This window comes from Zootermopsis nevadensis, unplaced genomic scaffold (genome assembly GCF_977971745.1).
Source record: "Zootermopsis nevadensis isolate Lab colony 2312 unplaced genomic scaffold, Znev_1.0 Znev_ptg000016l, whole genome shotgun sequence".
Taxonomy (NCBI): domain Eukaryota; kingdom Metazoa; phylum Arthropoda; class Insecta; order Blattodea; family Termopsidae; genus Zootermopsis; species Zootermopsis nevadensis.
Window position 1 is genome coordinate 5,433,542 of NW_028259148.1, and position 13,311 is coordinate 5,446,852.

General features: G+C 38.3%; 1 protein-coding gene across 1 annotated transcript in view; it reads left to right on the top strand.

Annotated features, from left to right (window-relative positions):
• Positions 1–10,707, top strand: part of stw (laccase) — a 73,729-nt gene extending 63,022 nt beyond the window's left edge. Inside the window, exons 3-11 of the mRNA XM_022078377.2 lie at positions 1,318–1,444; positions 2,219–2,429; positions 3,132–3,352; positions 4,299–4,503; positions 4,879–5,063; positions 5,721–5,916; positions 7,333–7,545; positions 8,080–8,310; positions 8,857–10,707. Coding sequence (XP_021934069.1) covers positions 1,318–1,444; positions 2,219–2,429; positions 3,132–3,352; positions 4,299–4,503; positions 4,879–5,063; positions 5,721–5,916; positions 7,333–7,545; positions 8,080–8,310; positions 8,857–9,005 — 1,738 coding nt within the window. The 3' untranslated portion in view covers positions 9,006–10,707. The remainder of the gene's footprint in view (positions 1–1,317; positions 1,445–2,218; positions 2,430–3,131; positions 3,353–4,298; positions 4,504–4,878; positions 5,064–5,720; positions 5,917–7,332; positions 7,546–8,079; positions 8,311–8,856) is intronic.
• The last annotated feature ends 2,604 nt before the right edge of the window (positions 10,708–13,311 follow it).

Consider the following 13,311-nt stretch of genomic DNA (forward strand, 5'->3'; position numbering starts at 1 on the left):
TCTGTGTGTGAATGGAGTAATTGTTGGGATGCCACGGAGAAACCGGGGAAGCCCCCGGAGGAAAACTCCGTGATACCTGGACCACGGCCTTGCCCAACACAAGTTATAAATTCGGGCACCGCCGGGAATCGAACCCGAGGCCCCAGGATTACAAGGCCAGCGTTCTAACCGCTAGACCACCGTGGCGCTCGTAACTGTAATAGCAGAATATAAAGTTTAACACCGCTTTTCCAAAATTCTGTTGTTTCATACGATTCTGAACCACTTTTATTCAATTCTCAACTTCAAAATTATTTTTAATTACCTGTCTTCTGAATGGTCTTTTAAAAAATACTGCATGCATTTATTGTCTTTTCCCCACCTTATAATTACGTGTTCGATGCCCAGTCCATCACATGCTCCTATATTATTTAAATACAGAGAGAATGACACTTGTCATTTTTCCCCATTTTACACATTTTCAGTACACAGCAAAGAATTCAATCCCCATGCATACATTAGGCTGAATAATATTTTTATCGCACGAAAACTTGAAAAAGACTGTTATATAAGACCTCTACGTGGTTGTCTTTTAGCACATGTGGCTTGGTATCTCTGACGTAGATGACAGGATTTTATTATACATCTAAATGATGGGACTGAGCTGGCTGAGGATGTAATGATTTTTAATTATGATGCCAGAATATGTCCATAATTGTATTTAAACTAATTTGTTCCTTGGCACTGAAATACTTAGAAGGGCCAACCTGCTTACAGCTACTCTGTCAGTGATAATTAATTTCCTTGAATAAGATAAATGATCCACCTAGTACATGAGTATTACGTTACAACAGAGCGAGTAGGACAAAATGAAAACTAAATGGCATCATAAGCGAGTCCCCTTTATCCCCTTTCTGATTAATTATCAACCTAAACGTCTGACATTTTAAGCCCGTACATTTCACGACAGAACGACTAGCACGTAATGACCTAAAACATGTCCGACATTTGGACAAAACAAAACACACAAGAACTTTCCGTGTATCTCAATACACGGAAGAACTAGGAGCAAATGGGAGGATAATATTAAAATGAATGTTTGGGAAATAGGGATAGGGTGTGTATTAGATACGTAATGCTAACGACTGGAGCCAATAGCAGGATTTTGTGGACACGGTAATGAGCCTTGGAGATCCATAAAAGCCGGGGTATTTCTTCACTAACTTAATGTACCATTAGGTCTTCAGGAAGGACCCTGACATAAGAAGATAGTTTCTTGCCATTAACACATTGATCTTTCAAGCAGTTCTGTACTCACCATATAAGTACGTGTTCCAGGGCGTGCCAAGTTTGTACTCCAAACGCTACCAACACCGTGTGGAGTCACTGTCAGTGCATTCTGGCTGACGGGGTGGAGAGAGGAATCCTCAGCGTCAACCGAATGCTGCCAGGACCTAGTATCCAGGTGAGTCCTGCGGGAATACCCGTCATTATAAGAGGGTGGGTGAAAAAAACTTATTCAGATTTAGGATTTGAGACTTTCGCGGCGAGTACAATCAATAAAATCTTCTCGGTCAATCAGCTGCGTCAACTGGTTACCCTGATGATGGCGACAGAGTTGGTTCCCGAAACGTCGGTTTACTACGGTAACCAGTTGACGCGGCTGATAGCCCGAGAAGATTTTATTGATCATTCAGATTTGTACTTAGTTATACACATTCAATTACTTTCAAATGTAAGCAAATACACGTTTGTAGAATTACAACGCTGACCACTAACAAAAGGAATATTAGTATGTTTCCATGTGTCGGAAAACGTTTACCACACTACAGCCCATAAGACAGTCATCTGTTAATTTTTTGCGGAAGATAATAAAAACGGAGCGCTGTTATAGGATGCTGAAGAAGTTACTCTGAAAACGTAATTGTAACGCCTCCATTTTCAACCCTGAAGATGGACGCAATGCGTTCCTCCGAAACGTTCATAACTACCTACATGAAAACGCGGTGTCACAAACCATAACTGACAGCCTTCGTATGTTCTTATATCTATTAGCACACATAATAGACCTATACGCATACAATATACAATATACAGTAAACAGGAGTTGTTCTTGTTTGCCTTCAGTAGGAAACTTGCCTCGGCGACGTTAAGAACAAACCAATTCAGAACTGTTACATGCATTATCAGTCGTAAGTCGTGTTGGTGTAACGAGTGTGGACTCATTTATGTTTTGCAGGTCTGTGAGGGCGACAAGGTAGTTATCGATGTTTTGAATAGTATGGAAGGAATGGAGGTCACCATCCATTGGCATGGAATCTGGCAGAGAGGAACTCAGTACTCAGACGGTGTCCCTTTCGTAACCCAGTGCCCTATCCAACAAGGAAACACTTTTCGGTACCAGTGGCTTGCTGGTAATGCTGGTACACACTTCTGGCACGCTCACACTGGTACGTTCCAAACAGACGTCACAGAGTTAAATAATTTAATCACAAGTTTTAATGTATAAATGTTACTACTTATTAGCACGGAGAACTGTCAAACTGCAGATACAAATCAAATATTTTAGAGGCCAAGTACAAAATTTTTACATGATAAAGACTGGAAACAGTCTCCAAAACTGGTGTTCACTTCCGTTTCCCCCAATATATTTTGTGAAACCTATCATTTGCAATGTAAGTGAGTTGTCAAAAATAGGAAAGCAAGAAAAGCTTAAAATGGCTGTCTTCTGTGTCATCGTCCTGGCGATGGTGATAGCAAGTACCTCTGAAACGTCGGTAAACTTCTACCAGACTACACGGCGTTAAACCCAGAAGACAGCCACCTTCATGTTCGCCGCCGTAAAACATCAAATCCTGCAAAAACTAAAGTTGTTCCTGTGGTTATGCATCACGCCACGAAAATGTATGCAGAAGATGATATAAAACGCAACGTGATTTTGCCTTCAGCGTCTGATTTAAACGTTTAGATTCACGCTCCGACCTCTTTATCACTAAGGATGGGGGCGGCCCCATTATCGTAGAAAATAATGCTTTATCTCCGTTTATTTCGTATAAAACTGTTCTTGGTTAGGTTAGGTTAGGTATTGATAAGCACACTCGTTAAAAATAGACTGACGGTGGGTCACAAGTCTCTGTATCACTTTTGCATAGGTCTGCAGAAGCTCGACGGCGTGTATGGCAGTATTGTAATCCGTCAGGCGCCCTCTCAGGACCCCAACAGCAATTTGTACGACTTCGACCTGACAACTCACGTGATACTCATCAGTGACTGGCTTCACGAGGACGCGATGGAACGGTACCCGGGAAGATTGGCCGTAAACCCGGGTCAGGACCCTGACACAGTTCTCATCAACGGCAAAGGACAATTCAGGGTAATTCAATAATATCAACTGTACACGAAACTTATTCATCTTCTTTACGTGTTAGGTGTTCTGGCTTTATATGTTCTAGCTACGTCTCTAACTTTAGTAAAAAAAAAATTCAAAACAAGTTCTGACGAAAATGAAATGCAGACATTTGCTATTCTGATTAATCTTTTTTGTTTTGTTAAGTCCATTCAGAAACAATTATGATACTTCAATAATCCACAACCATTTCATCATTGACAATCCTCTTGAATTTTAAACCTGTATAATGTGCCATATCGATAAAACTTCAAAAAACACTTTTTTTATTCTTTCAAACATACTACTAAAATTAAAAACAACCGCTAAATTATATATTATTAATGTCTGAACGTCTGATAGTGCTGAAAATAATGGTATAATTGACAAAAGATTAAGTCGAATGGTTAGGTACACGCTCTAGCTGATTTTACACCCCGAAGGAAAATTCCTGATAACTACTGAATATGAAACTGGGTGAATCCTAGATTCGAATGATCTCGAACATCAAAATCTCTTTCAATGTCGAAAATCGAACACAAGTATCCAAGTGGTCGATTTTCAAGACGCAAAGATAATGCATTCACGTATTATTTCTTCATGCTACCTACACGTTCAGTCCATCATAACCCTCTACTACCCGGATGTTATGAGACTTACATAAATGTCGAATTTATCTTCGTGTGTACATGTTCAGTCCATCTCAACTTCCTCGATTGGGTAATCAAATATTTGGCGACGAGTACAAATTATGGAGATTATGAATGTGTGATTTCTTCCACTCTCCTCTTACCCCTCTTCCAGGTCCAGACATTCTTAGAGGTCTGTTCTCAAACTTCTTCCCTTAATGTGAAGAAGACACGAAGTTTAAGAGTCTGGTAGGACATGTAATTTTTTTCATAAACGTAACTCACTGTGACTGACTGCCTTTCAGGATCCGAACACTGGCTACATGACCAACACTCCGCTGGAAGTTTTCACAATGACGCCAGGCAGGAGGTACAGATTCAGACTGATCAATTCTTTTGGCACGGTCTGCCCTGCCCAGTTCAGTGTGGAAGGACACATATTGACCGTCATAGCAACGGACGGAGAGGCCGTCCACCCTGTCAACGTTAACACCATCATCTCCTTTTCTGGTAATTAACACTCTTTACCACACCCATAAACATTCTGATTTAAGGTCATGAGAAAATTTACAGCCAATTGTGAGTGTTGGAAAATATATCTTATAATTTATTCTGGCAGCTTCTGTCTATCTGCATGTTTGACTACAGTACTACTGGGCAGATTGCGATAAAATTCCTAGGAAACTCTTAATCCAAAGACGTCCATGCCTTGACTCGATGTTGCCAGTGTTTTATACAGTTAAGAAGCTACTAGGGAATTGTTCTAAGCCTTATTATGTAATTGTATCAAGCTCAATAACGAATCATATTAAATTATAATATAAGTTTATCTGATATTTTAAAGAACCCACAATACGTGAATGACAAACACTTCGTTTTTCGCAGGGGAACGGTACGACTTCGTCATCACAGCCGATCAGCCGGTGGGAGCGTACTGGATCCAGGTACGCGGTCTGGGAGAATGTGGTACCAAGAGGGCCATGCAACTAGCGGTTCTAAGGTACGCGAGGGGTCCCTACCAGCCCGGCACCCAGCAACCCAATTACGATGTGGGACTACCTCAAGGCGTGGTAAGAGTCACACAACTCGAAAGTACTGTACAACGTTTTTACAGAATTTGGTACTTGCCTACACATATTACTTAGCCTGATACAAACGCATTTAAACAAAATCTATAGTGAATACCAAAGTTGGTATGAAGCTTATATTTCTATATTTTTACAAATATTTTATAATGTCCAAACTCTTTTACATATAAAGAATTAATAATTCGAATGTCAATTAATTGTTTCACAGACCACAGAACGACTGATCTAAAACATAACGACGAAGAGTAAAAAGAAATAACCTACAAAATTGAAAACTACAAAACAAACAAATCAATGATAGTTGCATTATAAAATATATGAATTAGTTTTAAAGATAAAAATAATGATAAGAACCTGATGATGATACCGTAGTATCGAAACATGTTGTGAAATTAAAATAATGAGCGCTAAAATTGTAACATCGTAATAGCGATGAAGGGCGCCAAATTTTAAGTTTTTAAACTTTAATAACACCAATTTTAACAACTAAGTTTTGTGTATAGACGGAAATAAGAAATATATATTACTAAATATTTTTAATTTTAAATGCTGTTATACGCTGAGATGAAAGTCTGTCACAATTTCATGGTTTGATGCTTAGACATGAGAATAAAGTTTAGTGATTTATGAATTTTACAGGTTCTGAACCCTCTGGATGCTGTGTGCAACAGACAACGAACTGATGCAGTTTGCATAAACCAGCTGAAGAACGCCAAGCACATCGACGAGGGACTGCTTCAGGAGCGCCCCGACGTCAAGATTTTCCTTCCCTTCAGGTTCCTGTTCTACAGACCTGAAGAAATTTTCCAGCCTCACTCTTACAACCGATACTTGGGTACAATCTGCCTGTCTCTTATTTGGAATCTTAACCGGTCACTTGTCACTTGAATTTCTGGGTTCCAATCTCGACCCTGTTGACCTCTGTGCTGACAAAAGGAAAATATTCGTCATCGCTGAATTCATCACCGTCACCCATCAGATAATTTCATGAATTATAAAAGTATTAATATTAATAATTATTTATTGCCATTATTCATTAACATTTTGACTGAGTTGATTACGTAGCGTAGAGTAGCAGAATAATTGTTTACGATAAACTGACAAACGACTCAAAGAAGCGGATATGACTTAAAAAATAACCGTATTTTGGGACGTTTATGGCAAGGAAGCAGTGTCAAGCCTTACACTGACATGCTTCAGTACATAATATTTAAAATGTATGCACAAAGACAGTCATATCACATTTTTACTCCGTTTTAACAACCATCTTGAAAGAGTAACACTGAAATAAAACCGTTCTTGTTGTGACTTGTAACATGGACAGGATTTTGATGTCTCTTGTGTACTAAATGTTTGTTGCAAGTTACTAACAAAACAGAAACCAGGAAAAAAGTCGCCAATTAAAACAAAACAGTTGAAGGGGAGAGGATAAGAATCCAACTTCAACAGCAATTTTATGGATGAAAGGTAGAGAAAGGTCACGTGGACAGAATAAAGAACAGAAAGAAAGTTAGTGACTTTTGTTTAGCATATTAAGGTATCACTTAATGATAAAGACAAATGGGGAAAAAATAAGTAATAAAATATAAGGAGGAATAAATAATATATCTTAAACTGTGAGGGTAGGGGTGGTAAATATGAGAAATAACAGTACAGTTTAAAATGAAAGTATAAAATATTAAAACAAATTTAAATACGTTTAGAAATGGACACAAGACAAGAGAGTCATGACCAACATTGTAAATTGTAACCAATTAATAAATGTCAATGTCACTTAGAGTATCACATGATGGATAACTTCATGATTTACACAGTTCGCAAGTACTGTTGGGTCACTGAAATCTAGGACAGGTCAATGTGTTGAGAATGTGGGAGATAAGGAATGCGTACAAAATTTTGGTGGAGAAACCCTTTGGGAAACAACCTCTTAGAATACAGAGCAGAAAATTTGGGGGATAAAATGAAGAAGGATCTCAGATATTCTGTGATGATCGCAAATGGTACAGGCTTACGCTGATACACAAACGCCTCCCATATGTGAATAACAACGCCAAATAAGTACATCTGTTCCGTAATTTTTGTGACACTGTTTGTTTCACTTTTCTATATTATTTCATTTAATAAATGTTTAGAAACTATATTTATTTTATAGAAACCTGCTTTTTAAATGTTTATATGAGCCATTGACAAAATCCTGGTCTTCTTTTTATGTCGGTGCCAACTAACGATATCGGATTTCTTTTGTTAACAGTTGCCCCAACTGGTGACCACGTCATCAGTCTCGTCGACGAGATTTCCTTCGTCTTTCCACCTTCGCCCCCCTTGTCCCAGGTCGACGACATCCCACCGGAACAATTCTGTAATGGTGACAACAGACCCGCAGACTGTGGCTCCAACTGCATGTGCACCCACAAAGTAGACATCCCTCTCAACGCCGTTGTAGAGGTCGTTTTAGTCGACGAAGGTAAATTACTCAGCGATCTCAGGGGGATTCCCAAACTATCTGACATTTTTTAAAATTTACGTAGTGTCCAAAAAAGGTCGTATAATTTTAACGATTTTAAAACTACGTTACCTAAAATATTCCGAACTACTTCTTCATTATCGTCGATCTAACATAACAATTACTGGGACAAAAATCAAGGACGAAAGGCAGTTCCGATACATACAAGTACATGCATGCCCCTTTCGTGGCCACTGATATTAACAACGTAACACTTATGTTGTTATTAATAATAATAGCTCATTTTAATTTACTTATATTTTTATAAAAAACTTAATAATAATGAGCATGTAACATGTTTACAATTACAAACAATTACTAATTCGAGTACAATTTTATCCAATGCCCATTTCCTCACAACATTGGTATAATAACCCATTTCAATCTATTATTGGATTATAAACTTGTATCGCTGGAAATACGTATTATAGAAAAGTAGGTTTTATAAGTTGTACTGAAACATTTATGTAATCAGACCATGGTGTTCGTTTGCAGTCCAACAGCCAAACCTGAGCCACCCGTTCCATCTACATGGCTACGCTTTCAATGTTATCGGTATGGGGAGGTCACCAGATAGGAACGTGAAAAAGATTAACCTCAAGCATGCCTTGGACCTGGACAGGCGAGGTCTTCTCAACAGACAATTCAACCTGCCTCCCGGAAAAGATACAATTGCTGTTCCTAATAATGGCTACGTCGTGTTCCGGTTCCGTGCAGATAACCCTGGTAGGTGGATGCATGATTCAGTCTTTTGACACCAGGCAGAAGAGACCAAATCTCTCCTTGATGTCACGAGAGACAAACAATTCTTAACTCTTCCTAAATATTATTACTGTGAACAAATGAAGTAGGCTCAGATGGATGCAAACATTTTTGTCCGATTACCTGAAGGAAAGAGACGAAATGGGGGCCTCATAAGTAGATAATGGGATAATATTAAAATTAACCAAAGGTAATAAATAATGTGTGAGGATTTGAATTAGTTTCATCTGCCTCATGGCATGATCTAGCGACAGTCAGCCGTGAACATAGCAAATAATCTTTGACTTCCGTAACAGGACAGAAATTTCTGGAGCAACTGAGCGACTAAGCTTCTCAAGAAGTAATGATATGCTTACGGTAAATTTAATTTTTTTAAATTTTCCCAGCAGACTCATCGATATAAATAATGATAAACTCAAGGGACATTTAAAAAGCAACATTTTGAGTACCAAATAGTGCATATTTCTTCATTATCAACTGAACTAATTTGTCATGTGCCTTGCTTTCCAGGATATTGGCTATTTCACTGTCACTTCCTGTTCCACATCGTCATAGGCATGAATACGATCATTCACGTCGGAACTCACGCAGACCTGCCACCCGTGCCACAAAATTTCCCCAGGTGTGGTGATTTTTTACCTCCTATTAGTTTACACTGAGGATAATGTACATTAACTACAAGGACACAGACGCACTGAAGAGTTCCATATGTCTATTTGCGGCAAATTGTACCCAAAATTTCTTGGCGTCTATTAGGTACAGCATCATTTTTTTAAACCTGTTCAACATTGATGAAAGAATAATTTATGTACTTAATAATTTTACAATTTTAATATGCCAAGACGTTTTGGGAATGTATTAGACATGCGACAGTATGTCATTCTCGATAAAATCAAATAATGCTCATATTTGATTATCTTTCCTTTGTTGAGATTTTTTTTTTGTGAAACTCATTAGAGGAAACTGCTAAATGATGCTCCTTACAAAAACACAACAGAAACTAAATATATTTATCAAGTAGGTGCCTTTCAGGCAATTTCTAACACTATATGAAGCCCAGCATTTATATGGATTACTTTCAACATCATTGTTGTAAACTATCGTGAATCATCATCGTGAATCATTTCTAATGGCCTGACCAAATACGAGGAGAGCCCAAAGAATTCGCCATCATCTCATTACATCACCATGTTCACCTCTAATGATGTCACGCCTTCATCTCATTTCTACAAGTTATTTGTTAAAAAAGGCTACCATTAGCTTTATAGGGTCAAACCCATTTTTCATCTTAAAGCTCATGGAATCCTTATTCTACTCAAAAGTAGTTTTTATACTTTTTAGTGGAATGGCAGGGACACTGCGTTAGTACTGAATGTTCAAAGACAACTTATATCTCTTTTAATATCTCGCATTCTAATATTTATTTAATTACGTGAATGAGTGAATTACAACTAAAATATAAAGAGAAGAGTGCAATTATTTTTATCCACAAAAATTACAGGTATTGTTTTGTGGAGAAAATTATAAATATGGAGCTCAAAATCATGTCAGAATTCCTGACAAAACTCTCAATTACCATCAGAAATTCTATTCGTAATTGTACAGAATCTATTACGATTAGCTGTGATTTTAATAGATATTTTAATAACTGAATATGTGTAAGTGAGCAGTTCCTTCTAGATCCTCACTTATCACTGTATTTTGGTTGCAATGAACAAATCATTTAAGACACTATTAGAAATAAAATATATTCTATCTTGCGTTTAATGAAGAGTTACGTCGATTTTACGCTGTAACTAGGTGATCAATTTTCGTTGTGTACTGCTAAGGCTGTAAATATTTTGTTTAATGTAAAACATTTATATCAAAAAATAATTCTATAAATTATGTCTTTCTTTGTATAAAGAACACTGTTAATCTCAAGGAAAATTTTTTAATGGAATTAAAGCGGCCAGCACAGAATACGCTTACAGAAAAATTAGCATAACGTAATAAATGGCTAAATTGTATTCTGTGTAGTGGCCACAAAATAATAACGTTACAAGTTACCCATTATAAAAATAACCAGAAATCCATTTATTAGAGGAACTCAGATGTGAAACTAGTCTCAACAAGTGAATTAATGACAAATAGTCTTCTTCAGTATTTCTTAGTGTCAAATAAAATCTGTTAAATTTAACACCAGACATATTTCAGTTTTGGTGCAACCTGTTCTGTCGTAATTCAGATGTTGTATTCACATCAGCAAATCAAGATGATATTGTTACCGAACATAACACACTTTGTGTGGCTGGTGATGTGTGTCACTCATTATTATTATATTGTATTTTTGAGTTAACAATAAAGTTGTTGAAACTTGTACATTCAATCTTTGCATCTAATTACATCTTTAAATTACCTAACTTACGGATGTGCTAAACTACCATTAAATTGAAGATTTCTGTCTTCTGGGTTGTTGCGCTGTGTAGTCTGGTCGATGTTAACCAACGTTTCAGAGGTCAAGCTGCCTCCGTCATCAGGGCCCTGATGATGGAGGCAGTATGACCTCCGAAACGTTGGTAAACATCCACCAGACTACACAGCGCAACAACCCAGAAGACAGAAATCTTCATACTCATCGCCCTGATGATGGAGGCAGTATGACCTCTGAAACGTTGGTAAACATCTACCAGACTACACAGCGCAACAACCCAGAAGACAGAAATCTTCATACTCATCGCCCTGATGACGGAGGCAGTATGACCTCTGAAACGTTGGTAAACATCTACCAGACTACACAGCGCAACAACCCAGAAGACAGAAATCTTCATACTCATCGCCCTGATGACGGAGGCAGTATGACCTCTGAAACGTTGGTTAACATCGACCAGACTACACAGCGCAACAACCCAGAGGACAGAAATCTTCATACTCATCGCCCTGATGACGGAGGCAGTATGACCTCTGAAACGTTGGTAAACATCGACGAGACTACACAGCGCAACAACCCAGAAGACAGAAATCTTCATACTCACCGCTGTGAGAACCTCAAGTCTTACATACCATTAAATTGTGCTTGTATGTCCTATAGAAGAAGAATTTACGTCAAGCAAAAATTATATATATATATATCGATTATTTACATGTCCACCTAACCCAAGCCTGGCGCAAGTATATTTGGCCAACTGGGCAGAAACTATCAGCGTTCCTCGCCCTCAATTTATTAATATTTTCGCCCTAGACAACTGCCTAATTTTCCTAGTGGTTAAAGCGGCTAGAAACCTTACCTCTTGTACATAAAAAGCCATCCACTTGTCCGCGCACGCCTTCGCTCATTACCATCTCCACAACCAATTCTCCACATATACACAAATACGAATCCATGTATTAGACAGACAGTTGTGTTCCAAAGAGAAGTCACAAAGGATGAAATCGCATAAATCGAACAGATAACTTCCCTTCCTCGATCGTAATACTCCTCCCCCCTTCCCCCGTCACACTCGATGTACCAGAAAGCAATTCGCACTAGGACGAACGTTAAAAATTAAAACCGTTCTAAATTAATAGAGCGTATTATATGAGTAATTGCATTTTTTTTTCGAACATGAATTTTACAAACAGTACCTGCAAACACATATCTCCTTTCCCTAACACAGTTAAATACGTACAAAAATCAAATACGCCATCTAATCAATAACACAGCAAATGAAGTGTTGTAAAAAATACCTTCGGCGATGGTATTAGAGACTATTACTACTTGCTTTGTTTTGGGCGTTATCTGTCGCCTTTTTCAGCCTTAAAAATTCAGAAACCTGAAAAAAATCGCTACGTTTCGAAGGATAAATCTTCCTTCGTGAGAACTATTCTTATGATCCAGAAGACCCAGCTATGTTATCCTCCATGCATCGCTCTACAGCTTCGACATCACCTTCAAATTACCTGTATACCTCCCCCACCTCAACTACGTATCTACCCCACCATACCTTCACATAAGCCTACAAAGTTCCTCTGCAGTGACATCAGAGCATATGGGTGTTGCCCTCAGTTCTCACACTGTTTGATCCGCTTCCATGATTTTTATACATTTCATTCCACGTGAAAGGCTGACTATCAGAAACACAGTCCTGATGACTAGTTTTAGATCTTGAAGATTTGTTAGCCGCAGTTAAAAAGGAACGTTGTGACCAGCTTGTATGTGTCTTCCTCTAGTGTAGTGGTTTATAACCGTCCTTGGTTAGTCGTTTGCCTCGGCTAGCTCGGGTGCTCAGGGTCGTACACGGGGATCGGATGTGTGATTGAGAGACACTGATTCACTGTTAATCCAATTATACCTTTATTATGTATTTATTTCAAAACACCAGCCCACAAACGTCCCAACCTCTACATTCAAGAAACTTTCCACCACTCTTTGCAACTGCCCAGCCACCCTTCCTGAACACCACTGCTTGCTGCTGGCTTACTCCCCCCCAAAAAAGGACCACATGTGAGGCCTCCCCCAACTTTCTCACTTTACAGCCGATTCTTTGTTTTTGACGAATTTCGGCCAGCTCGCCCTTGCAGCGTTGCCTGGACGGTTACAGGTTCTTAACCTTTTTTCAACTGTAGCCCATATTATGGTTATGGCGTTGATTTTAATTATTCTTGTATTTGCAAAAATAAAATACGTAGGTAATTTATGGTAAAAATAAAAACACCAATAAACTGTTAAACAACCTCACATATTTGTAACAGGCAATTACAGTTGTGAATATGGGGCTTCCAGATTTGGTAGAAATATAATCACAATCAGACCGCAGATGAACAGGAAAATAAAATATGAAACACATAAGTGAACCAAAGGAACCATAAAACTTATAATTAGAACTAGGCAACATACTTAGAGTGAACCTCGGTGTTGCATATGATTAAAGACGTTTTCAAAGCATGACTTCGTAGGAGGAGGACTTCATCAAAAATGCAGTGGTTGGTGTGACTTAGAACATTCAG